Source organism: Barbatula barbatula (assembly GCF_947034865.1).
Source record: "Barbatula barbatula genome assembly, chromosome: 19".
NCBI lineage: Eukaryota > Metazoa > Chordata > Actinopteri > Cypriniformes > Nemacheilidae > Barbatula > Barbatula barbatula.
The window spans coordinates 19,845,089-19,872,593 of NC_136782.1; the positions used below are offsets into that span (position 1 = coordinate 19,845,089).

The 27,505-nt window shown below is 38.8% G+C and overlaps 2 protein-coding genes across 7 annotated transcripts; one reads left to right on the forward strand and one right to left on the reverse strand.

Moving 5' to 3' along the window:
- Window positions 1-615: 615 nt before the first annotated feature.
- gpr55a (G protein-coupled receptor 55a) lies at window positions 616-6,597 on the reverse strand. The gene is made up of 2 exons (XM_079482011.1): window positions 6,391-6,597; window positions 616-2,750 (listed from the first exon to the last, which is right to left on the reverse strand). The coding sequence occupies exons 1-2, from the start codon at window positions 6,404-6,406 to the stop codon at window positions 1,750-1,752; spliced, it is 1,017 nt and encodes a 338-aa protein (XP_079338137.1). The 5' UTR covers window positions 6,407-6,597; the 3' UTR covers window positions 616-1,749.
- Window positions 6,453-27,505, forward strand: ngef (neuronal guanine nucleotide exchange factor). 6 transcript variants are annotated; one of them, XM_079482008.1, is made up of 17 exons: window positions 6,453-6,537; window positions 9,175-9,241; window positions 9,794-10,025; window positions 14,107-14,203; window positions 14,933-15,133; window positions 16,088-16,167; window positions 17,173-17,399; window positions 18,627-18,787; window positions 19,606-19,758; window positions 21,638-21,767; window positions 21,893-21,967; window positions 23,026-23,115; window positions 24,010-24,173; window positions 24,456-24,614; window positions 24,693-24,772; window positions 24,878-24,982; window positions 26,234-27,505. In XM_079482008.1, the coding sequence occupies exons 3-17, from the start codon at window positions 9,797-9,799 to the stop codon at window positions 26,449-26,451; spliced, it is 2,169 nt and encodes a 722-aa protein (XP_079338134.1). In that variant the 5' UTR covers window positions 6,453-6,537; window positions 9,175-9,241; window positions 9,794-9,796; the 3' UTR covers window positions 26,452-27,505. The 6 variants fall into 6 exon arrangements, with proteins under 6 accessions (XP_079338134.1, XP_079338136.1, XP_079338135.1 ...); XM_079482010.1 differs by lacking the exon at window positions 6,453-6,537 and adding an exon at window positions 6,654-6,815; XM_079482009.1 differs by lacking the exon at window positions 6,453-6,537 and adding an exon at window positions 6,889-7,093.

Genomic DNA, 27,505 nt, shown 5'->3' on the forward strand with positions numbered 1-27,505 from the left:
GGGTTTTCCGTGGTTTATTGTTCACAGCTCAAGGGTGACAGCACCGGAAACACTGATACACCTGCTTTACATGGCGTGTCTCACTTGTTATAGAAAAATCTGTCGCCATTTAAAAGAGAAAGCAGAACATGAAAAGTACAACCTTTTAACATTCTGATGCAGAAATTCCTCTGAAACTGTAGCCTGCATCCACACGTTTCTTGGGAAATTAAGTGAATAAAGTAAAAAGTATTATCTACATGCCGCCAACAAGGTAGCTGACTAACTTATGCCACACGGTCAATTGAAGACTGAAATAACGTTACGATTATTTTGCCAGACGCAAAACAAAAAAGATCTAACATAAACAACTATACAAAAATAAGTAGTAAGTATACTTTCACATACATTTCTACACAAACATGCACACATTTGACGAACACAGAGACTATAGGAACAATGACCTTTCTTGTGCAACGGATTTCAACATGTTAAAAGATTCTGACACTTTCCAGATACAAAACTAAACGGGATTTCAACCTGTCAAACTTTTTTTGCTTTGAAGAAAGGGCCTCCTCTGCTGGTAAGAGAAATACAAGCGTTGTTTAAAATCACACCATGAAATCAAAACTGACGGTTCTTATAAAATATGTGTTTATTATAAAGGATTCATCTGTGCAGGGGATTTTTCATATATAATCTTTTATCAAAAATATGAACATCCTTTTTGCTAAATGTACACAACAAGCATTGTCCTGCTGAATGATATATATGATGCGAGCCAGTTGAGCTGTCTGAATGGCAGACACATTCATTGACCAGACAACTTCAACATCTCCAATCATATACAATAAATAAATAGGAAACAATATGCACAGGTAAAATATTTCAAACAACAGTTGGCAGCCAGGGTGTCATGCACAAATTATTTTGAGATGAGATAAAACAGTACCAGACAACACAGGACATGACTTTGCCTTTCTGCCATCATGGTGTTTTTTAGCACCACGTGTAAGTCTAGCACAGTTTTTGGGTTAAGCAAAGTTCAAATCCACCTTTTGTTAAGCATTTTAGCCTAATCTTCACAGCCTGTGATCAATAAGTAATATTACCTAACGAAAGTGTTAACAATAACCAGTTTCACATTTCACAAGATTGTGAGTGCCATACATTTACTGTAAAGGATAATCAAATAACATTTAGTTATTTTAAACAGGTCTCAGTTTGACATGAGACTAAACAAACGTAGGAACATTATTACACAACACAGTTTTCCAAAGTTCCTTTTCAACTTTCACGAGCACGTTTTTGAAAACACGATAGTCTGTCTCAAACATTGCCAACATGCAAAACACAGACAATTTAGCATTTTAATTTGTGTGTTATGTGAGGGTTTTGACAACATTGTCATCTGTAGGCTACGTGAAACATGTTTGCTTTACACTTAAGGTGCTTCAGACAATGTGATATTTCTGTTTCACAAAAGGGTCTTTGGAGGTTCTTTAGAACATAAAAAAAGTAAGAAATTATTTTCCTTACAGAACCTTTGAGCAAACATTTTCTAGCACAATTTCTTTTGTGCAACCGATCAAACACCTCTGGTTGAAAGAACCTTTTATGCAGTATAGATGCATTTGCTCCATATTGTCCACACTGTGTGTACAGTATGTTCTTTATCTCCCTCCAGTTCTGTCCTCCTCTGCTGTTTCACCATGGGCATAATCACCCTTGCATTTGTTGCTTTGCCGGCTGAGGTTTAATTTTAAGTGTTTATGTAAAACCCGTATCCACACATATTTCCATCTCCGTGTTTTTCAACATACTGTCTCCAAGTTTTGACTCTACACTTTTCGTCCGGGTCTTCGGTTCTCGTATCCGTGTCTCTCTGACACGTATGGCCATTCTTCTCTCCCGCCGTGCGGACTCCAGGTTCTCTTTGAGAATAAAATAGTAGCATGCCCCATCTGCCAAGCAATTCACACTGCTAATACAAATGCTTATGTGAATGAAGTAGCGCAGATTTTTGACATATGGGTCATTCGGGTAATTGTTCTTGGCATTAAAGTATATCGGCGCTGCTATGTGGTAAGGGATGAAGCATATGAGGAACACCACCAGGTTGCTGAGGACGATCTTTATGCTTTTGTTGTTGCGCAGTTTGGGATCGCCCGGATTGCGTTTCCTCATATCCCTCAATATCTGCATCACACGCACGGAACAGAACACCATCACCACGGCACTGCTGCAAAACACAGTCTCCATAGCAATCAAGATCCAACTTTTTCCCCATGTTTTATTGGAAAATTCCTGAAAGCAGTGAGTTTTGGTGTTGTTTTTATCGTGAAGCGTGTATATAGGATAGCTGCTGGCAAAGATGAATATCCAAACGACCAGACACACAAGACATGCCTTGCGTGGGGATCGCAGACAACGGGCGGTGAATGGAAACTGTAGGCCAATGTAGCGGTCAACGGCAATGCATACGCTCAACATGATGCTGCCGTAGATGTTGACGTAGAGCAAGCTCTCCAGCCAGGAGCAGAAGGGACGACCCAGGGTCCAGTCTCTACTGTACGCGTGCATCTTAAAGGGCAGGGAGAACATCAGCAAGCTGTCGTTTATCATCAAGTTGGCGAGGTAAACCGTGGACTCGTTCCAACGTCGAACATGGAAGAGGAGCTGCCACAGAGCGGCCAGGTTCAAAGGAAAGCCGGCGACCAGAATGGGCACATACACGCACCACTGAACCCAGCACACACTGTCACAATCGGCTGAGAGAAACAACAAGAGAGAAACATGTTAGTTTTAACATTTGTATTCTTCAATACTTACTGCAAGTCATGGGCGAGGCTAGCCCCTTTTTAGGGGTGCTTAAGCACCCCTAAAAAGAAGCTCAGCGCCCCCAAAACTTGGAGTAAGAAATTTTGTTATTCTAAAAATAAATTCGTCTTTTACAATGTTAAAAATGTCCAAAACATACTCCGTAGTTTGAGGTTTAAAATGTACGCAATTAAGGATGAAAATGAAAACATCCCCGCTTAGCAAATGGTGTCATCCAGGGGCGATTCTAGGATTTTCATTTTAGGGGGGCTCAGCCCCCAATAAGGGTATGATTAAAAAAATATTATTTGACTATTAGGGTAGGTTTGTATACTACTAACCTTATTGCTATCCACTATTTCATTGTATTCGAGAAGTGTATGTATAAGAACATAGACAAACATGTATTAATGTAATTGTCTATTGGAAAAATGTTTAATCTGTTCTATATTTATTTCTATTTATTAAAAATAACAACATTCTACAAATCAATTACTTAAAATAAAACACAAATCCATTTACTCTACTCTTACTCTAATGTATCATGATACACTAATGATTCATTATTACTTAATACAAAAAATATTTAATATTACAAAACAAAATAACTCCACATGATGTTTCTCTCTCTGTGCCATTTGTTGCTTTCAGACAATGATGTGTGTATTTAACCATTTTAAATAATCAAATAATTTTTAGGGGGGTTGGGCAGAAGTTTAGGGGCTGAAGCCCCCCTAGAAAAAGGGCCTAGTGACGCCCCTGGTGTCATCCTCTTCTCTTCTTCTACTTTTCCTACGACCGCCATCCAGCGCGAAACACGGGGAGTGAGATCCCGTTATGAAGTGTTGTGAATCAACTAAGTTGCTCCAAAGCTGTGTCTCACACTTCTTTCCTTTTACATAGAGTTGTTTTGATTCCGAAACCATATCGGTGAGTACTGGAGTCAGTATCCGGAATCACCTTGGTACACCTATTAGTGTTTATTTTCTGACTATTTTAGTCGCGGGTGGCCGCCTCTGTGGAGTAGCACAGGACCTGGGTGACTCGTCCATAGTCATAAACGGAAGGAAGTAGCGCCGGTTACAATGTTCTTCCTCAAAACGCATGCAGTTCTGTTTATCAACCGCTAGAGCTTGAAACAAAAACAGCAGCGCGACAAATAAATTGCGAACCTGTCTAGTGTGTACGTGTGTCTCTTTTGTTAAAAGTTTATCGTTAATTTGACACTCATTTTAACAACCGGGAGTCATGTAAACATGACGTCATTTGCGTCTTTTCTGGTCAGTCGTCATGGAAACATGAAGCTCTGACATTTGCACCAGTTTCAGAAGTGAGTTGCAAAAAACTTTCTGAAGCGCAAGAGTGAGTCTGGTACAGTTCAGGACATGATAGCAGTGTACAAACTCCTAGATTCATAAATGTTCCCTTCACTGAAAGCTGTTGTACGGAATTTAAGTGCCTTGGGTCGGCTCCATACATGGCTCAGGAGGACCGCATGCCAAAGCAGACTCCTGCACCTAGCTGTGATGTCTATTGAGAAGGAGTTAATTGAACACCAAAGGGTCATTGACAGGTTTGCCACCCTCAAAGTGCGGCGACATAGATTAACTCTCGCAAAGTAGAAATCGCAAAAATGGGGATTTAGGGAAAGTACTTCTTTTTTATATCTTTATTTTCAAGACCTCTGTAAATTATCTGGATATTTGTACCTTCTTTTTTTTTGCTCTTGATGTGAAGCTTGTTTTATTATTATTTATTGATGACTTCTATTGGTTTATGAAAGTTCAGACAGGCGTGCGACCAGATATAGCTGGTCATTTGTTAATAAATTACAGAAGATGAATTACATTTTGTTTTTCAAGTACCTTTGTTCAATGACAATAAAGTTGAATCTAATCTAACCAATCTGATGACTGTTGATACAAAAGTAGGCACATGGAGTTAACGGGTCAGGAAAACAAGCTGAGTGAAGAAGGTTTTGTGTTTGTTACAGGGGGCTGTCTCTCACAATTAAGCTGGTGTTCTGAAAAGATCTCAAAAAAAGAAAATATCTGAATTTTGGAGTTAGTTGAATCAATGTTGTAATGATAAAGTTATTTTTCAATAGACATATTTTTAGTTTTTGTGTGTAAAGAGGGTGGGTGGTGGCAGTGGGGCTCATTGGGTGCTCAGCACCCCTAAAGCTCTGACCCTAGAATCAGCCCTGCTGTAAGTTAATGATGCGATTTTCTGAATTATTTCATTAACTTAACATTATATATCAATGAAAGTGAACTACGCATTTTAAGAACAAATCACCACAAGTTAATAACAGTGACAATGTAACCAGCCACAAAACTTTAAATAAAAGTGTGAAATTGTCAAAAATCAAACCACGTTAATTATGTACGGCCTGGCGAATGCTGCAAAGAGGGCGAATGAGGCTAAACCATGAAACAATTTCATTTAGGCTGCGGTTTCATTTAGGAAAGACACTCACATTCATAGTTTGCACTGCAACAGCTTACAACAAACATAGATGCATTTAGTTGTGGGTGTGATGCGGCCGTTTTATAGTCTTCTGATATGCAAATCTATACATTTCGGTATATCACGTATTATATCTCAGTTGATCAATAACTCAACCGGCTGCAGATAATCTACTGACCCCCAAGTTTTCCTGGTTCACCTTTTCAACGTGTGGACGATCTACAACTGTGAAACTACACATGTAACAAAGCATACAAGAGCACACCCCTGTCCCACCATAAAATAGGATAGAGAAATACATTTTATTTCACTGTAATATTGAAATTTAAACCAAACCCGAGCTGAAGATGTCGCTGTTATCATGTGCCATCTAAACAAACAATTTGTATTTGAAAATACATGCAAATAACCCCAAGACGAGGAAGAACCACGTCCTGGTGTATTCTTTTTTATTTCCTTATAAAACAAACTATTACCCAGAAACAGTGCGCACCGTTTGATTCTCAATTTAATGGTTTGGGCATCCCACACCGAATCGCAAGTTCGGTGAAAGCGGAGCGGCATCTTGGTATTTCTTGAGGGGCGTCGAGCACTGGAAACTCTCATTGAGCACCTGGAACGATGGAAATGTGGTCTGGGCTTCCCCTTGACATTTGATCATTTCTTCCAAACAAAAATAAACGATTAAACACTTCGGTTGTGGTGTCTCTGATTTGAAAGGCACCCGCTTAACCTTTTAATCATGCATTATTAAACAATAAAATGTTTAAGCTTGACGTGTATGTACACGACACCAGGCGCATGATGTTTGAAGAAAATACAAACCTATATAACATCAAATACGCCGCACAGCGAATTAACAGATACACGTGTCAACCAAAACCTGAAACACTTCACAAAACAACAATATTGCTCAAAAGTTCGATACTAAAAAGTTATGAAATAATATGTCATCGTGTACAAAACGACTGTGGAACACCACATCCTAAAACAATGACAGAGAACAAGAGCCTCTTACACGTGTTTAAACATTTACAGTTGCGGTTATAACTGTATTTCGACGGAAATGTTTGTTTTCGTTATTTAAACGTTAAAACGAGCGCGTCGCGTGCGCTGACTTACTTGAGTTGGAGCTCATTCCCACGGTCAAACGTGTATAAATCGGCGGTGACTGTGTTGTTATCTGAAGCAGGTTTCTTGAAATATTGCGATAAGAGCGCGACGTTTCCTCTCCAGACCAGCCGAGCTGTTCAACAGAGGCGGACACTTGTGAGTTTTGTAGCCCACATGCGCGCTCACGCACCAGCCCTCGTTACGCACGTGCCAGTCAAATGAGAACTCGACAGGCGACGTTATTAAACGACCTGACTAACACGGACCGAACCGGTTTTATTCGTTACGTTATATAACGTTGTACGCGGGCTCTGCGTGACGGGGCGCCTCGGACGTTTTACGTAATCGAAAAGTGATTTGTTTTCGTTGAAATTACGTTTTTGATATATAGCGAGAAAAACAACTGTGAAATACGCGCGAGGATCTTTTGAGCGGTAAATGCATCCACGTTACGAAAATTAACCGAGATAACCTTGATTCAAAGACGTTGGTTGGTACCCGGCGCGCGCAATTTCGAAGGGTGACGTTCGAGCGAAGGGGATTGTGGGAATGAGACCCGACCCTGGGAATCCAGCGTTTGCTACGTAAAAAAACATCGTAGAAATGCGAGCTGGGCTGTTTAAGTGCTAGTAGTATAAAGAAAGAAGGTTGTTCGGCATAACAACACGAAAATCGTGTTTTTCGCGGTACATGAAGAAAGAAAAATGGCGCGGTGTGTAGTTGGTCAGTGTTATGAAGTAATGAGAGGGAAGTCTCTGTACCGCGTTGGTTAGACGGTGTGATGTAATTTGGCCAAAACCATTAAAGCACTAGTAGTCAATCCTACTGGGTTAAGGCCCCAAACACTCTTTATACAGGACTAGTTAAAATCGTTAACAGCATTAATTTGTGAGGTAAATAGTTACTATTTGTATGGTCTGTAACTGGAACCACATCTATATTGACTATTACTAATAGCAGCCTATTAAACAACAAACGTACATATGGCAGACATCTATTTGATGTCTACATTTTAATCTGCAAGACTTCTGGCAGATGCTGTTTGGACATCTAGCAGATGCTGTTTGGACATCTGGCAGGTGCTCTTTGGACATCTGGCAGGTGCTCTTTGGACATCTGGCAGGTGCTCTTTGGACATCTGGCAGGTGCTCTTTGGACATCTGGCAGGTGCTCTTTGGACATCTGGCAGATGCTCTTTGGACATCTGGCAGGTGCTCTTTGGACATCTAGCAGATGCTACTTGGACATCTAGCAGATGCTGTTTGCTCATCTACCCTACGTATCAAAGACGTCTGCTGTCAGATGTCATATAGACCCCTAGAAGACGTCTGTACGATGTGTATGATTTAGAATGGATGTACAACAGCTCTTTCTAAGATGTTTAGCAGATGTTTTTACACAGCAGATGTTTTCCAGATCTTTAGCAGACATCTTACAGACGTACCTGCGCTATCTGGGTAATGTCTAACACATTGGTGGAGACTTTACACAGGAAGTAAAAATGAACGCGTCAAACATTTGTAAAGCCCAAGCGCCCACTGTGGCTTTCTTTCAACAACATTTCATTTCTTTTTCACACCCAGGCAGTGCGGTTGTCTATTGCAGACATTACCACTAGATGCCGACAAACCTCAACCGCAATAACAGGCTTCGATAACTCGGAGTGAAAAAAAACCAAGTGAATTCAAACTTTGGCCATTATAGCTCGGATATCTGAATTACAGCATGCTTTTTAACACTTTCTTCAAAGAGAGTTGATAACAAAGTAAGTGCTTTATCAAAGTATTGTCAAGACAGGAACTTTCAAACCACCCAGTCAATGAGTAAACAGTATGAAGGTGCGACTGATATTAACACGTTGTATGGACTTTGATAGCATAGCAGATGACCATTTAGATAATGCTCGAAGTTGTTTGTTTTCAGATCAAGTAACATTTATGTAAGGTGATCTGTTCAAGCACAGACGTCCATGTATTTATATAACTAAAAGATTCAGGTGATTCGATTAAGTCACATTTCATCCTGAAAATTATGTTCAATTATTTGATGATGATACCATTTGGTCCGAAAAAGGTTTTATGCTTTTTTGAGCACATGTTCACATACACAGGGGTCACATAATGGTTTGTTCTCCCACAATTCTCTTTTGTAATATAATACTTATCCTTGGCATAGCGAGGTAATTGAAAGAGGCGTTTCTGTTTTGTGTTTGTCACAGGTAGCCTGACGCAACCCTGTCTAATTGATGTCTGTGCACACTGCGTGTTTTTTCTATCGTGCTTTACTGGAAACATTAGGATTGCCTGTCTTTACATCTGCGTCGTTACATGCGCCGTCCACATTGATTCAGATGTGTATGTGCTTGTGTCCATCTGTTCTTTTGTATAGGTGTTAATCGGCGAGTGCACAATGGGATTAGACGGGTGCTTTTGGTCGAGGGAGAGTCAGACTTTCTAAATCTCAGTAGTCAGCTGATTGCAGGGTGTTACAAAGAACATGACTACAAACTTTGCACTTCTGTTGTTAGAAAAAGCGACACATTTAAGTAGAAATTTAAAGTATTTGAGAATGACGATGTACAAAATTGTTTTGGATAACATTTGTTTACAGGGAATGTATCATTATTTTTCTTTCCTTGTTGGCAAATACTATTGTTTTATTTTAGACTTAATCTTGTTACTTTAGTTTAAGCTTAATATAAAAATAAGTGGTTTCGCTATGGAGAGCCTTTGGACAGATAAGTTATTTTAAACATGGGAAAAATCATTTTGTTGTGTGTTGTCAATGAGACAGGATGGGTGAGGTGTCCGTGTTCATAGCAACATAGAGACGGCTAAAAATACAGGAACTGCTGTTTTAGGTAAGTGACTCTACCTGTTCTATACACACACACACACACACACACACACACACACACACACACACACACACACACACACACACACACACACACACACACACATGTACACACGTTCACGCACGTGGTGCTCAGAGTTATGCGCTCAGGCAGAACTGGGTAAGGCAGTGTGACGGGAAGAAAAGAGGGCGGGTTACCAGGAGCCTGGGTGGGCGAGAATGAATGAAAGGGAGGAGGGAGAACTTTGACTGTGAGGGCCAGAGGACAGGTTTTTTTAAAAGATAGAAGAAGATTCAGAGAGAGAGGGAGAGAGAGACGAGCAACAGGTTTGGATCACAAAGCCATGGAACCAATGGGCAAAGTTAGGAGTTAATAACAACACGCCTGCCCCCTAGGCCGAGGAGAAAAGACAAGTAGAAAAAAGTAGAGCGCATAACACTGACTGTGGGATTGTGTTTTGGGGACTACGTCTTTTGGATCGATTTGAATAGGAATCCCTGCAGCGTTTGTCTGATGGGGATTATTTTATGAACGTCTGGATCCTGTCTCTGATAGCTGATGTCTGAGAGCATCGCCGTGATGATGACAGCCCTGTTCAGAGGGAGACGGCCTAAGAAATCTCAGGAAGCTTCCCCCAGAAGTCGGACACCTGCGGCCCACCCGCCGAGTCCAGATGAAGATGAAGACAATGAGGAAACGCCTGGCAGAACTCCAATTCGCAGGAACTCACGGTTTTACCGCTCAATGAGAAGATCGAGGTTGTCTGCCAATTCAGAACAAGCACAAAGTGAGAATACAACTTTCTGCTTTCTTTACTCATTTCTTTATCTTGTTGACAACTTCCTCTGGATTTGTATGGATTTGATGTGTTTGTTTGAAAAAATGTCACGAAAGATTTCACATGAGGGTTTACTGATTATAAAAGCCAGTTTATGTTACTGAAACGGATAAGTTTGCAGTATTGACGTTGCCTAGCAAATGTAGTTGGTCTAAACAGTGGAGTATTGTTTCTGTGTGTTGAAAATATAGTTTGTTATGGTTTATGAAGCTTGGCTCAATGGAATTACTCAACTATTATCACTGGTCTTAACAGAAGGCCAAACTAGAAGACTAAGATCCATTACTATCTATTCAATTACTAGCAACGTATACAATACCTTGTGTAGACATTTTTGGGCCAGATGGGTTTCTGAGTATCTGACTATTTGTGTTCTACTCTAGTTTATTTACTTTGTTTAGTTTAGTTATTGTTTTGAGGTTTTCAATAGTTTATACACACTTATGGATTGCCCAACAAGTCGTAGTGATTTGTTGAGAGAGAACCCATGATTTTCCCCTGCGGTAAACTTCAGAGCAGTGGAAACTCGAGAAACTGGTTCAGTTGTTCACTGTATGTTTAATTGTTCTCAGAATTGTGTACGTGTGCGTCTGTGTGTCTTTTAATAGGTGTCTAAGCGTCTATATAGCCCTTGGGTTTATTTGCATTACTGCGTTACCAGTGTTTTGGTATTGTTCGAAAAGAATAGGAAATGACATTTTGTTAATATCTTTATGCTGTTTTTTTTAGAATAGAGATATGAGTTGAAGAACCATTACGACGTAGAAAATGCTAGAAATTTTTGACAGTTGATTTTTATTCATATTTACTGAAAACATTTGGCCCAGGATATTCCTTGATTTTTCACGGCCTTCAGTGTTTTGTGGTTCATCAAGTGAAAATACAAATAAACCTGACAAATGTTTAAAATGATATATACTCAAATGAGCAGGGATCTAGAGAAAACGGCTTTCTTCTTGCCAACATGGAGAATTCTCATGGTGGACGCCATGTTAGTATCACATGACCGGTTAAATATTTTCACCTCAATGACTCTGTTTTTGAGTACACTTTGAACTCTTGCAACAGAAGGGGAAAATGTCACATGTTTAGATTCAATTTTTTGAGGCTTTTAGTCTTTCTGCTATCTTTGAATGAATCTATACAGGCCTACTAATGTGCTTCTTTAAAAGTCAAAGATCAAAGTTCAACCAAAAATGAAACGTCTTTCATCATTTACTCATCATCATGTCATACAAAACCTGTATGATTTTCTTTATTTTGCATAATACAAAGATATTTTGAGGAATGTTCATAACCAAACAGCATTGGCCTCTATTGACAACCGTTGCGGGAACTCGGAACCACTGAGACATTTCTTAAAATATCTTCTTTTGTGTTCCTCAAAACAAAGAGTCATATAATGAGGTTTTTGACTCATCCTGCACTACAACGTGAATGTCCTAACACCACCTGTCACCGTCTAGAAAGCAGACAATTATGTAAAGCATATTATTTATATTGTTTATTGAACGTCTTTTCATTAGATATTTTGGAAATACAGGTAAGTCTTTATTACAGCAGGTGTGCAGCTAATGGTTCTTTCATCACCCATTAAATCTAAAGCTTTGTGAAGTCCTTGAACTAATAACTTGTGGCATGCTATTGTTGCATACTCGGAAATTCCAGCATCTTTGGCATTTTATTTGACACAATGTTTGTGTATCATACCTCACCTGTTTTTCCAGCAAAAGCGGTTTCATATGGCTTAACAAACAAAACAAATCAAGCTCGGAAAAAGTTGTTCAATACACTCGCACCAGTTTTTATGTTTAGTCTAAACTACCAACAAGCGCACCTTAATATATTTCTATCAATATTTATGGAATAATAATAAAGTATACATTTAATTATTTATATATATATATATATATATATATATATATATATATATATATATATATATATATATATATATGAAGAAGGGCATGCGGTGGTGCATGCCCTAACAAAATTTGTCGGCAAGCTGTTGTGGATGTGAGGCAACCAGAATGTGCATACTGATGTATACATGCAATGTTTGACAGTCATTTTTGAAACCCCACATTTGACTTGACAAATATTCTCAGCTGTAGGCAAGTACCCAGAATACATTGCACTCTTGCTGGTTGAACGCTTTATCATTTTTGTGGTGCTTTATAATTGTTATTATCAGACTGCATGATGTTTACATTTAGTCATTTAGCAGACGCTTTTATCCAAAGCGACTCATGAGATTTCAGGTAGCAATAAGCGATATGTCATACATGACCAATAATACAATAGGTGCTATTATTATTATGCATAATACACAACACACAATTATCAGTTGAATAATTATGTTATTCTAGTATAGGTAAGTAAAATTGTACAAGGGAGATTTCCTACGCTTTGCACTCAGATTTTGTGTTGTGTACTTATTGCACATACGTGTGACTGGTGTGTGTGTGCTTGTGAATGTGTAGCGTTTGTGTGAAGATCTGTGCTTTTCTGGAATTTCTCACATCTTTTGTATTCTCTGACAGTTTTTGCACGAACGCGCGAAATGTGAATGTGTGTGTCTGGTTGCCAGGCAGTGTGGTTTGCAGCCTGTTCTGCTTTAATGATAAAACTGAATACGTCTGGGTTTTTAAAACGCCTCATGATTTACTGCATGTTCACAGTCTATATGGTAATCCCTCAGTCTTACTGTACATCCTACATCTATACACAAATGTAACCCTACACAAATAGACACACAATAGACACACGTTATGGACTTATATGGACCAGGAAATCATTCTTTCTGACAAAAGGTTAATCTTTAAAGGACGTGCATTGTAAATATTTATTTATTCACAAAGTCCACACACCAATAAAACACTCCTGAGCTTTTGTAGAGAAACTCTAAAGTATTACATTTAAGACTTTTAAGCATACGTCTTGCTTTGACTAGCTTTTTGAAGCATGCGTCATTTTGAGTTTCTCTCCAATTATAGGCGAAAGCTGCGAAACGACAACATTTTACTGTTTGAATGCCTCTCTGGATCTGGTGACACTATAAAAAATTGGGTTTAAAGCAAATTATTAACCAACCATAAAATGCAAAACTTGTAAAAAGTTCTTGTGATAAAAAATTCCCCATATCCATTCACCATTCCTGAAGAATGCTACTAAACTCTCAACCTCATACCACCTGACATCAGTCAGGGTAAAGGGTTCAGTTAAGATGATATTTTCTGTATATTATTAAACGATATATACATACATTTCTACTTCAAGTAAGAGTTAATAGCACACTTCTCTCCAAACAATCTGTGGTTTAATGGTATTACTCTTGACCTTAATACAACCCGTGTGGGCTGTATTTTTTTACTGGTGTGTAAAGTCATGAGTTTGGAAAGCACCTGCGATGGATTTCGTAGCCACTAAAATTCTGCATTCCTGTCTGTCGAGTGTAAAACACAGTTGTATTACACATGGGTCAATATTTATCTAAGGACATTGACAAACATGCTTTGGGATCTTCCTGATTTAATAGTGTACAGTACAGTCTATGCACCCTACCGTGTGCCACTGGTGTATACTAAGTGAGTATGGAGTTAATGAAGCATTTCACATGTGCCTATTGTCACTGTGACTTCAGAATTTGCAGAGGATTGAAATTCATGGACAAAGTTTTTTCAGCGGATACCCTCGGTACACATTCCTGTGCCCACAACGTTTCATCCGCACGGCGGACGTGCACAATGGGTTCTCTGTGTTTGTGTCTTTCATTTGTGTGGTAACAAGAGAATACTCAGTACATTATTTGTCTGTATTAAAGTCCAAGTATCAGGAATTCCTTCTTAATTGTATTTTTTGTCTTGTTTTTTGTAGCCGATGATACGTCTCTCTCAAGAAATGTGTAATTCAGACACACTTTTCATTAAGACATCATTTCTGTTTACTTATGTTCTATTGCTCTCATGTGTCACAGATGTTTTTGTTTATAAGTTCTTATTAAGCGAACCCCTCCCCTTTTCTCTGTTAGGCCCCGCCTCTCCAAACCCAGCGGTTCCCCCCGCCTCCTCCAACAGGCTCAGCCCCTCTATGGCGTATAAATCTCCTCTCTCTCCCAGAATGCAACAGTGAGTACACTCATTTGCTTTGATATCTTGACGAATATGTGAACGCAAAACAATTAAAAGCTCTGACACCATTACCGATATTAAAGCGATAATTTGCCCGATAGAAAAAATGTATGTCGTTGCTGTCAGACTGAAACATTGTATCTCCTTTTTTATTATTTGACATTTTTTGGGGGGCTGCCAAACGATTTATCGGGATGAATCACGTCCAGAATAAAAGCATTATAGTAAAAGTTTGTGTTATGTGTCTGTGTATTGTGCATAATCATTTTGTATTAACACAAACATACACACGCATATATTTAAATATATATATATATAAATAAAAGAAAACACATGTTTTGGACTACAACAAACAAATGAAACATTGTTTGCTTGATACTTGTATCAGTGTCAAATCTATCATTCAATCTTTATCTGTATTTATCTATTGTGTTTGCTAAGGCATTGTGTGCAAAGATGTTTATGAGTTATTTGTTTCCATGTAAGATTTGTACCGAAATGAGAGAATGTGTGTGTGTGTGGGTGGCAGGGCTGTAGAAATGAGTGTGTGTGGGTGAATTTGTGTTTGGCTGTGATTCCGTGCATGTGGACAACAATATCCAAAGTGTTTGTTTATTTATGTGCGTGTGTTTGTTGAGGAGGTTTTGCTAGTGTGAATTGAATAGTTCGAGTACAGTTCTTTAAATCTCTCATTATTTAAAGATAAACAATATTTATCTTTATCAGTCCACCTTCTCACTCTGGAATCTCGTTGCCAAGCAACGGAAGGGCTGTATTGGGAGGAGCTCGGTCTCGGTCTCCGCTGGCGACGCCGGGAGATTCGCCGCTTAGACAAGACATGGAAGAACTGAGCGAGCGGACGAGTACAGCCTGCACCGTGCGGGACAATGACATGCACAAAGACGACACCGACAACATCAAAGTGAGGTAAGACAACAGAGAGAGAGAGAGAGAGAGAGAGAGAGAGAGAGAGAGAGAGAGAGAGAGAGTGGGGAAAATCAGTAAACTGAATCGCTGCAAAAGTTTATTTATTCTTTTTTCAAAGTGTTAAAGCAATTTAAATGTATAAATAAATTGCATTAAAAGTTATGTTACTGAAGGTTTACTGTTTTTGATGTTTATGTAATGTAAATCAGTGCTGTGTGTGTATCTATACGTGATATCTATTGTGACATTTTAGTTTTTTCATTCGTTCACACCTTATTTAAGTATGCTTAAAAACGTTTAAGTAAATTATTTGTATATGTATTTGTAATGTCATCCCTTTGCTTCATTGACAGCAACAGGCATGAACTTCACAAGTGTGTGTAAAACCTGCTGATCTGCGTTACATTTACATTTAGCTTTTATCCAAAGCGACTTACAGATGAGGAAACATCGGAAGCAATTACAACAACAAAGTGCATAAGTGCATCAAAACTAGTCCATTAAAGCCTGGCACAGTATACAAAGCTAAGAATAGTGAGATTATCTCTGCATGATCCGAGAACGTCCCCTAAGATCATGCGTCTTTTAATAAAAGCAAATAAATCCTCCTAAAATTGTCAGACATTTAGATCGTGCTTGCATTTTGTGTATTACATCAGCCTACAATGTCGCTGCTGTATGTTGGAATGTGTGTTTCTGTGTAGCCGCTGATGGTTTTGACAGATTCGGGTCGGTCTGGGTTAAATGTAATAAAGCTAGATTGAAATTAAAGCCTGGGAACCAATATTTCCTTTATTTAGAAACAAAAGTAGGACTTCGACAGCTGTAGGGTGTTTTGGGTGAGGGGTAACACGTTCTCGTTTTGGTACACACACGCACACCCTTCTTATCGCTTCTAGTCACTGATTGTTAGTTTTTCTTTATTTTCACATGCCCGCTTTTCCGCTCATTCAGGTTAGTGAGGAATGGTGACAGTCCGCACAAGATGGCAGTGGAGAATTCCTGCCGCAATCTCAACATCGTGAAGAACGTCGGTGAGTACACAAAACAGAGATACACTGTGTAAACTGTGTAGGCAACTTTATTTGCAGTTTAATTCACATCATGGATGATGGATTTGTGTGTAGGATGAGGGCAGGTGCGGTGTGTGGGTGATGTCTTTTTAAATATATGCTGAAATAACAGCAAGAGTTATCCGTCCGCTTTCTTCGCCAACGCATCATTTCAAATCATCTCCATTCGCCTCAAATTCATCTGTTTCTCTCTTATTTCCATGCCTTCTCCGTGATCCTCTGTTTTTTCTCATTTCCTCTCTTCTCCTCCTCTCATGCTCTCGGTTATATAAGCGACTGTGCCGAAACACCCACCTGAAGGTCTTGTTGAATGCGACTACAGGACATTACGCAACACGTTTCCTCCGTGCAAAGTCACACTTTTGAGACGCTAACACACACACAAAGTCGCAAGCTGGTATCCTGTGTTGTGTTGTTATCAGGTGGCGCTCGGTTGGATCCAGAAGGTCATTTCAGATCAGTAGATCACATGCTTCATGTTTGTGGAGCTGTTGGAAGTTGCAGTAGATTTTGTAGCTCAGTGGTAAGAGCGTGGTGTTAACTGCGCCAAGGTCGTGGGTTCGATCGCAGGGGATTGCACATACTTAGAAACAAAATGTATAGGATAATGCAATGTTGCCAAATGTGTAAATGTAGTTTGATAGAGGACAAAACATTACTTTAGCTCGACTGCAGACGGATTTGATTCCTAAAGAACACACATATTGTACAACTCTGCTCGACCTGATTGATTGATTTAAATGTTGTCCCAAGGTCAACACGATGTTGCCCTAAGGACAACAACCACTTGGCAAAATCAGGAGAGCCGTACAACTCTATAGTGGGATGCTAACAGATTTCTCCAGGTGTCTTGATAACATTCTTCGTCCATATTGTCATGCTACAATCCTTCTTGCTTAATAATATAGTATGTTTAAAAATGAACGCGTTGTTAAGAGTCACTAACATCATTTCGTGTTTGTCCAGATGTTTTGTACCAGGAATACCGTGACACTTCTAAGCAGCAGGAGATCGAGCAGAGGCGACAGAGAGATGGGCTTCCCGCTGCGGGGTCGGGGGTCGTGGCTGCGCCTGCGTTACAGCTGCAGTTAAGGAACAGTTCACATTCACTGAGCCTCTGGCAAAACCTGGAGGCCGTGAAGGATAGTGGACTACTGCAAACACTGGAACCAAAAGAGATCATTGTGCAGGAGGTGAGACTCCACAATAGACTTCAGAGCTTTTTCAGTGGTTTTTGCTTTCGAAAGCATGTTAACTGTTTAGTTTCTCTATATGGATTAAATAAATACACAGCCTGCTCTGAAATGAATCACAAGGTTTGACTTTAAGCTCAAATCCCACAGAAACACAAAGGTACAAGACTACTTAGTTAACTAGATAAATATGTGAATGAAAAACAATAAAAAAATATTTTCTAAATATATATACATGTATGTGTATGTGTTTATAAATATGCACAGTATACAGACATACTGTATATTATGTAAACACAAACATTTATTCTGGATGCGATCAACAGCCCGAGTTTTTCGTAAATCATTACTATTGGTCCCCCTTCATGTTTGGGTTTTGCAAATATTTAGACACTGAAAAGTTTGCTTGTCAATGTTTAATTCAGTCAACTTTCTTCAAAATATCTTCTTTTTGAACCATCTCTTTAATGAATGTAATTTTTAAGTTCAAAAGCAATGTAATGGGATAGCCAAGATAGCCTTGTGGTGACACATAGCACCAGTGTGCTCACGGTGACCCGTGTTCGATTCTTGTACTAGGCTGTCCTTTATCGATCCTGCTCCCCAGTAACTTCCTGTCTACTCTCTACTGTGCTGTCTGATTAAAGGCATAAAAGCCCTTAAATATAACTTCAAAAAAGCAATGTAATCTGTTGTATAACAAGTCAAATATATACTGTACTGAAGTAGTCTGGGAGTGTAGGAGGACATACATCGTCGCATCAGACCTTACCTTTGAGGAAGTGGGTGGCAATTGCGTTTCCATGGTAGCAACAATTTTATTGAATTTTAAATAGACTTGTGGCTTCTGCAGAAGAATATATAATCACTTCATCTCCGAGCCTGTCGTATCCTCAAAATCAAATTCTCTGGAAAATTGACAAAGGTTCAAGATTTTGTGAAGCATGACATTAGAAACAATTGCATTTCTCTCTCTCTCTCTCTCCTTTAATCTTCAAGGTACTTTATTGGCATGCTTGTGCTTGTGTAGTACCAAAGCATTAAACATATATCAAAAAGACAAACCAAAAGTACAAAAACTGAAATTAAAAGAAGGTGCTAAGTAAAGGACAAACCAGAGTGAAATGTGAAATAAAGTATATGTTAATAAACAAGTTGACAGAAATTTAAACATAATTAGAATTATATACATTTTTTATTGTATTTACATGTTATGTCTCTGTGTAGGCCATGTTTGAGCTGGTATCCTCAGAAGCATCGTACTACAAAAGTCTGGAGCTGTTAGAGACCCATTTTCTCCACAACCCTCTTCTTGTCACCACCTTGAGTCAGTCAGACATGCACTTCCTGTTTTCAAACATTGAGGACATCATGAAGGCAAGCGAGAGGTGTGTTTTTGAGGGATGGTCTGCGGTCAGCCTAAAGTTACATATGCTTGTGGTTTTCCTTTGTTTGGTGTAATACTTTATTTTCTGAAAGACAACTCAAACTCAGGCTGAGCGACATAGTTCTCCAACAGTCGCCAGACCACAATGTTGTATTTTTTAAATGCTCTTTCATGAAACGTATTGTTCGGTATTTTATATAAAGTTGTATAGAAAAATACATATACGTTTAAATATATATTTAAAACCATATATTTGTGTCTATGTATTTGGAGTAATTATTATATATTTTCATATATAATATATTTTTTCAGTCTCCCACTATTTTAGTTAAGTTGGTTTTAGTCTACACAGATATTGGAAATGTGTTTTCTTACCCTGAAGTACATTTTGTAATATATTTCTAAATATAAAGGTTAATATATATATATATATATATGTTTCGGTTTGGAAAATATATTTGTTCAAATAATCTGCTTGATCATTTAGATTTCTTTTGGCAAAAAAATACTTCTCCCTTTACAGACCATCTTTACTAAAATACTCATTACAGTCAATAGACTAAAATTAACCTCCAGATGCGATATGATTCCAGTCAGCACGTTTATACTTTGCAAATCCGCCCACCGATGTGATGATTCATATGCATATGACTCAGGACTTCGGCTCGGCCTTTCCACACCTGCTTTTGTACAGTACATTGTAAAACTTCGAATGAGAAAATTTGATTTTGAATCATTTTTGTATAATTGTATATAATGCACTGCTAAACTTAAGCATATATACGGTTTCTAACTGTGGTGACGTCACGGTTCCCTCAGGTTCCTCATGGATCTGGAGCACAGGATCGAAGAATCCATCTTGATCTCAGAAGTGTGCGACATCGTTCATAGTCACGCCGTCAACCACTTCCAGGTCTTCATCAGCTACGTCATCAACCAGGTGTACCAGGAGAAGAACTACAGACGGATACTGTAAGACATAAGTGTTTAAAGCAGGGACAATCCTTTTCAATGTTTGACCCGAGCCTTCGATTCTACGTTTTCATACTCAAGTCGACTGTGTTTTTGGTTTGGAAAGACTTCCTCGGTAAACCAGCTTCACCAGAAAGATCACGCTGTCGACCGAGCGCTCGAAAGTTAAGCCACGCATAAACCTGAGGATAATTCAAATTGCGTTACTAACAGGAAAACATTTCCTTGTTGGTGTCATAACTGACAGGCGTGACGTCAAATGATGTCTTTTGTAAATACATTTGACACAGTGACTTGACTTGACTGGTGGGTGTGGCTCAGATGAGGAACAACAACAAATACAGATGTGTCATATGCAATCTTCCCACGCATGCGGTTCTCTGTGCTTTGTGAATGTTACGTTTTATATATCATTCACTCCAAAAAGATATATCGTGTCAACATGTTATGTTTACGCTGGTCTTTCGCACCTTGTGTTTGCGTGTCTCTATGTTGTGGGGTCCATACGTCCCTCAAAGATGGATGACAGCACAGAGGATAAGTTGTAAATCAGCTACATTCAGGATTAGGGGTTTAACCGTTGTGCGTGTCCTTGGGTTCCACCCTACAGACTTGTGGGTTCAGATCCTTGCACTTGTTTGTTCATGTGTGTTTGTAAGCCGTATCAAACTCTTGTGACATTCTGCTTGAGGAGTTTTAGTGCTTTCCATTCCTGGTGAGATTAGACTGAGGCATAATAGTCTTGTGTATTGCGTCACAAATAAGTTTGTATAGCACACCACACACGTTTGTGTAGATCTAGGTTAGGGTGAAGTGTGTAAGACAACATCTTGAGTATCTCTACACGTCCAGTATTGTCTTTCGGTTGTTCTGTGACCTAGTTCAGTGCATTTCCATTTATGTTGTGCTTGAGGCGATATCCCACTAAATACTAATTATGTTTATAATACTTAGATCTGTTTTCTGTTTAAATTAAGCCATTTGAAGAATAAGTTGTATAGTGGAAGTGGTGCAACTGGCCCCTTTCCAATTGAAGCTTTACTGACATGTCACCCGCTGGACGAATAGGCAAACCGCACACACTTCACACTTGTGAAAGCTCAGATGAAGTTCTTATTAGCATACTGACTTCCTACTCTTAATATTTCGTCATCTTGTAATTATAAGGTTCTGTCTGCGTTCTGAGCGGTTTTGAGCTAACAAGCTTCGCACTTTTTGCATTACATTAGGCTTTGTAGATCAAATCTTTTTGTTTTTTAAAAAAGGCCCAAAATGTGCACGACGTAAAGAAAAAACATCATAAGTCACAAAATAAATATGTGACAAAAATGTATCTTAGATCCTTACAAACCATTGTACTACAAAGAATACTGCATCCCACAATGCATTGGCGGTGTGATGAATTAAATATAAGACCTTTGACTAGTAATAGTATTTTATTGTGAGGATTTATGATTGTTTATGACATGACTCAGGCCATACTTAGGGAAATTGCATATGCACATGCTTGAAAGATTTACTTACATGTTTGTGCATATGAGAATGACTGTGTAGGGAATGTGCAAAGGTAACTTACTTATAACAGGAAGCACAAAACCTCATGATTATGGATGCAGCAAAATAAAACGCGTCTTAATGGATTTTACTTCTGCTGTTTCATAGTTTCCACTGCGATTTTCTGTATTTTTAGATGGCTTCTGTGATGCTCGGGATGTGTTTAGGTGGATGCCCTTGTGTTCGTGTGTTGTTATGTGATTGATATGGTGTTGCTCACCTGTTTAAATTTGGCAAGCATCAAAAATGATATAAAGACTCTTTGTGTCTGTTTATAATTGTTTTAAATGGTCGTACGTGAACATCAGTTTTTATGTTTTCTTAGACAAGAAAATTCAAATTTCCGGGATAATATGCACATCCTGGAGAATCAACCGAAAGTGAAGGGCCTCTCTTTCACATCCTTCCTCATTCTTCCCTTCCAGCGAATCACGCGGCTCAAACTGCTTGTCCAGGTAATCTTCAGCCAATCATATATCTCGGAATACGGGTACAGGGAAAGCGTTATGCCAATCAAAAATAATGTATAAAAAGATGAGTATTATTGTTCAGAGACTACAGTTGCGTCTTTGTTTTCCAGAATATTCTCAAGAAGGTGGAGGAGAATTCAGAAAGAGAGAAGTCTGCGATTTTGGCACATCAGGAGTTGGAAAGGGTAAGATGAGTATGTGTGAGTGTTTTGATTTCAGGGTGTGGTTGTAAGTCCTGCTGTCTCTAGACTTTCACCTGACATACACACCTTACCCAGCTGTCATCGGTACCGAGGTTACCACGCCACACCTCTCCTCGCCCGAGAAACGCCCAAGACATGACTTTATAGCTGTTCGGTGGAATACTTCATTTGTTTTCAAGTAATTATTACTGCATTCTTGTGTTGTGGAATTATGTAACGCGACTGTGGAAACATGAATAAATTCAAGTCTTCACTTGAATTAGTTTGTTTCTATGGTAGGTTTTAAAATGGAAGGGCTTTGATGTTAATGACAGTCACATGTTTCACGGCACTACAATTCATTTACTTCTAGTTTACACGATCCTGGCTTTTTGTTCTCAGTTGTTTTCTTGTAGTCTCGGACATTTCTCACACAACAGCTGAGTAGAAATACAAATGAAACATATAGGTAATTGTTTAAATCCTTGAGAGTTTGGAGATGTAAAATGAATGTAGATTGTAGAGGTAAATTCATCCGTATTCTGGTCAAACTGATGAGAAATATTTATTAAATAGTGAATATTTACAAAAATATTGACTTTTGCTTGTAGACTTTGCAAATCTAAACACAGTTGCGGCAATGTTTTCTAACAGTACCTAAAGCAAGCAATGCCATCCCCATTGAATATCATTGATGTCCTAAAGCAAAAATAACGGTCAGTTCCTGAAGTTTTCTTTCCTGATGATTCATCCGATCATCTGATTCTGAGATGGATCTCCTGATGGATGTGTTTTTCCGTCTGACTTGTTCTCGTGTGTGGGAGCGTGTTTTTCTAATTGTAATGACAACATGCCCTTAAGAACAGGTAAACCTGAAGAACAAGGGACGTTCCCGCAAGAATCGCATTCATAATTGGGCAAAATAATAGTCCATTTTGTTTTACTAAAAATGGCACAAACGTTTTTCAAGGTTAGGAGGATTTGTGTTCATCTGAAATGACTATAATTAGCTTCTGCTAGGAAGAGAATCCTGCGCTAACAGACGTGTTTTTGGCTTTCAGATTGTGAAGGAGTGTAATGAAGGAGTGAGGAAGATGAGTCGTACTGAGGAGCTGATCAGCATCGAGAAAACACTTGAATTCAAGTCAAAGGTACAATGCCAAAGACGCAAAATAACACTAATGTATTAAAGGGGATAGTTCACCAAAACATCTAAACTATATGATGTCATTCAAAACCTGCATGTGACTCTTTGTGGAACACAAAAGAAGATATTTTCAGAAATGTCTCAGTGGTTTTACAGTGAAGGTCAATGTTGTTTGGTCATCAACATTCTTCAAAATATCTTCTTTTGTGTTATGCAGAAGAAAGTCATACATGTTTGACATGACACGAGTAAGTGATGAACACGTTTTCATTTCTCGGTGAACAATCCCTTTTAAGTTGAGTCATTACCACAAAATAAACTCTCTTCCTCTTCAACAAGGAGGACTAATTCACACAAAATTAAAGATGTGTCATCATTTAGCTTCATGGCCTGTCATCAAGCGCATATGATTTTCAAAGACTTTGGGTAACAGGTCAAATACTATTTTCCACAATCTCCAAAAATGACAAAATGAAACATTGCTAACGCCATAACATTAGTAGGTTTGCATTATATAAATGTATGTAGTATACAAGTTTTTTAAGCTGTATGATGGCGTCATGTGACTGATGTTTCTTGCAGTATTGAGTGAAAAACTTCCTCTATCTTTCAAACTTCATTCTGAGATGAAATGGCATGTGTGGTCATCGTCGTCACTTCTGGTTTGATGCCTTCTGGTGAAACACATTTTACAGCAAGAATATAATGCATCTACCATGTCTTTGATGTGAATGTCTTTGCAAAGAATAGAAGTTTGAAAGAATATGTAATGACTCAGGTCTACTATTCCTTTAAAAGAGAGAAAATCCTGTTTTCTTTTCTTTCTTTTGTGTTACTCCTGCTTGCTCCTCTTACGTGACATGACAATACATGACTTGTTTTCATCTGTTATTCCCAGTCAGTGCCTGTGATATCACATTCACGCTGGCTTCTGAGGAAGGGTGAAGTCCAGCTGATGTCAGGACCCAAGAGCACTAGGACCATGCGCAGCCGCAGACTTTACCAGCCCATTTACCTGTTTCTCTTCAATAACCTGCTGCTCATCACCAAACGCAACTCCAGGTCTGCATTACACTTCCCTTTACAAAACATTTACATTTAAAGTCAATCTGTCACATGACTCTTTCTTTTGTGTCCGTATCATGGAAGTCAATGGGTTCCAGCGTTGTTTGGTTTCTTAAAGTATATTTGTGTTTCGCAGAAGACATACAGGTTTTCCTGACAGTGTTGACACAAAGCACCTAAAAGACAGATAACATTCCTAGTCCACCGTGAACAGGTTTTTATGAATTGCCACGTTTGCCTTGTGTATTTATTTGTCATATTTCCGAATGTGTGTGTCAGTGGAGAGAAGTACCAGGTTCTGGACTCCTGCAGTCGCTCTATGTTGAGGACAGAAGATCTGGAGGATCAGGGTCAGATGCTGGCCTGCACATTCGTGCTGAAACTATTGGAGAATCAAGAAGACAGAGAAGTCAGCTACATGCTCAAGACTGAAAGCATGTGAGAATAATGTCCACACCACAGAGAAACGGAGACACGTTTGTAGTGAAGTACTAATGATGCTCTGAATGTTCACAGGAGCGACAAACTGCGCTGGATCTACGCTTTGACTCCAAACCGACGCACAAGATTCCTCTCGACCAGCGCTCACCAACCAGGTCTGTTTAAAAACGTCACTAAACAAAATGAGTTTTAAAAAGCTATGCGTGAATCCAATTTGTGATCATATTTATGTGCAGTATGTGATTTCTTGTGTGTGTCAGATTCTCCTCAGGTACAGTGTATTCAGTCGTACTCCTCACAGGAACCGGATGAGCTCTCTGTAGAAATGGCTGATGTGCTTCACATTCTGGAGTGTACAGATGACGGTGAGATCACAAAACACATATTATCACCTACAAGACATTTATTCAGGTGTACTAATTTTAACTACAAATAAAGTATAAGTTTGGATGTACTTCCTAAAAATATACACTTATATATATACTTTAAAGCGGCCCTAACTCAGTTTCTTTATATATCATGTTAATCTTGAGAATTTACAGAAAAGTATCGCAACCATCAAATATCAGTCACATGCAAATACTGTTTAGTTTGATCACATTTATAAAAGACAGAGACAGTTGTACGATTATTTCCGAAAACATGCGACGTCAATCAGTTTCAAACGATCTCCAAATCCAGCGTTATATCCACTGTTTATATTACATTCATCACCCAAATGCAACAAACAAACAACACAGCTTGACTTCTCGAACATAGTCCTCTCTCTCTCCTGCACACAAGTGAAAGTGACTTGTGCCCATTCTCCTTCTCCCGCTCTCCATGTTTGATGCGTGGGCGTGCTTTTCCATCTGAATTGTCCAATAAGAGACTAAGAAAAGCTTTTGCGTAACGATTTTTCATGTTTGAAAAAACTCCCTCAAACCTATGAACAGTGGGGGATTGTATCGAGCACAGAAATACCACGTCATACTTCCAACTCGTTTTTTAACAGATTGACCATGTTAAGCATGAGAAGACCATTGCACCACCCCTTTAAAGTTAACTTTTATAAAGCGGCCAGATCAGTCTCAGTAGTACAGAAATAGCACACTTACAAAATATACTATTACTTTTACCTACTACATAAAGTATACTTAATGAACATGAATATACTTTAACTTTGCTGAAGTATGATTAAAGAACTAAATTTTGCCCCATTGACTTTTTATGGTAGGAATAAAAATGACTCTGGTCAATTTTGAAGTGGACTGCTCCTTTTAATAAAATGAACTTGGAGTAAACTTTTAATGCTCTGGGTTCACTTTCATTTTACCTTTGTAATATACAAAAGTATATACAACAAACAGTTGTGTCGACGATTGTCTATACTATTCAACATTGCAACTTTTAACACATCTTCACATATCAAAAATTGAATCCCTTCAAAATAAAGGCGCTACAAAAACTTGTTTTCAGGCAAAGGTTATTCACTATAATGAAACTATTCTAAGTCTCTTCTAATATATGATGTCATTTCCTACCGGCACTTATTTGTATTGCTTTTTTTTGTGACAAGCCCTTCTTGTTATTCCTTTCTCTAAATGTGCATTGCATATCTCTTTCTTTTTCTTCAGGGTGGATTTTGGGTGAGAGGTTGCACGATGGAGAGAGAGGCTGGTTTCCCATCCGTGTGGTGGAAAGGATCATGAGCGCTGAAGTTCGGGCTCAAAATGTTAAAGAGTGTCAACGCATCCAACAAGCTCAGGAAGGAGCGCAGGGGGCCAGAGCCGCCTCTAGGGGCCGACGAACGGCTAAAAGTCCCCAGTACACGCCAAGTTGGACTGACCTGTAGATAAGCAGCTGGAAATGACATCACATTGACGTTACCATTCGTTCGCTTATTCCTGATCTGGTAACCTGGAAATGATGCCACCTAGATGTCGGGGTGGCACTGGATTGTACCGAGTGTCAATCTGTGTCCAGTGTTTATCAAATACGTTTCCAGTGTCACATTGAAGACTTGGTAGAGTCTTGGGAGAGCTTTTGCACTATAAGCACTTGTGTTTTTCAAATCGCTGCTTCCATACAGTCCTAACACGCTGTTGGCATGAAGGATTTCAACTTTAGTATCACATACAGGGTCTTTCTAAAGTTTGCACATTTGAGATGAACCAAGAACAGAAGGGAGGGGATCACATAAAAGAAGGTTAATGCGACGGCGGGACTTTTGTAATTGATCTGGAAAAGAAATGTATGCGCAGGGTCACACCTTTACTGACAATACAGGTTTATATTCTTTAAACCTCTGAGGATTATTTGGTGTACTGTAAGGATCTCATTTTTTTCTCCCATCAGCATGAAGAACAACGTTAATAAACTGCACACATCTGGCTTCTGTAATTTGTAAACATGCTCTCATATAAAATACAAATGATGAACATTTGTGTTTGTAAAACATAACGTTTGTGCTACATAAGAGTTCGACACACTGTACAGTCACACACAAACACAATATAAAACACACACTCGCACAAAGACTTGTAATTTTGGTAATCCAGTCAAACACTGATCTTTTCCAACAGAGAATGTAACTTCCACGAGAGATGTCTCTCGCTGCTCTGGTGGTTTTGGTGTGTGTGTGCATGTTCATTTGATAACATATTTTTATGTGGTATAATGTAATTGCCAAATAATTGTCCCATTTCATTTTGTAAAGCTATATTTATTGTTAATGAAAATAAATCTTGAATGTTAAGACCCAGTCTGACCTCATCTAATAAATGATGAATCCCCAGCATGAGAAACACGTGTTGTTTTCTGTTTACTGTCGCCTACTTAAAGATTTTTTTGTGAATTGTGTATTAAAAAAGCACTTTTGATTTTCATATTGACCAAAAGCAGATTAC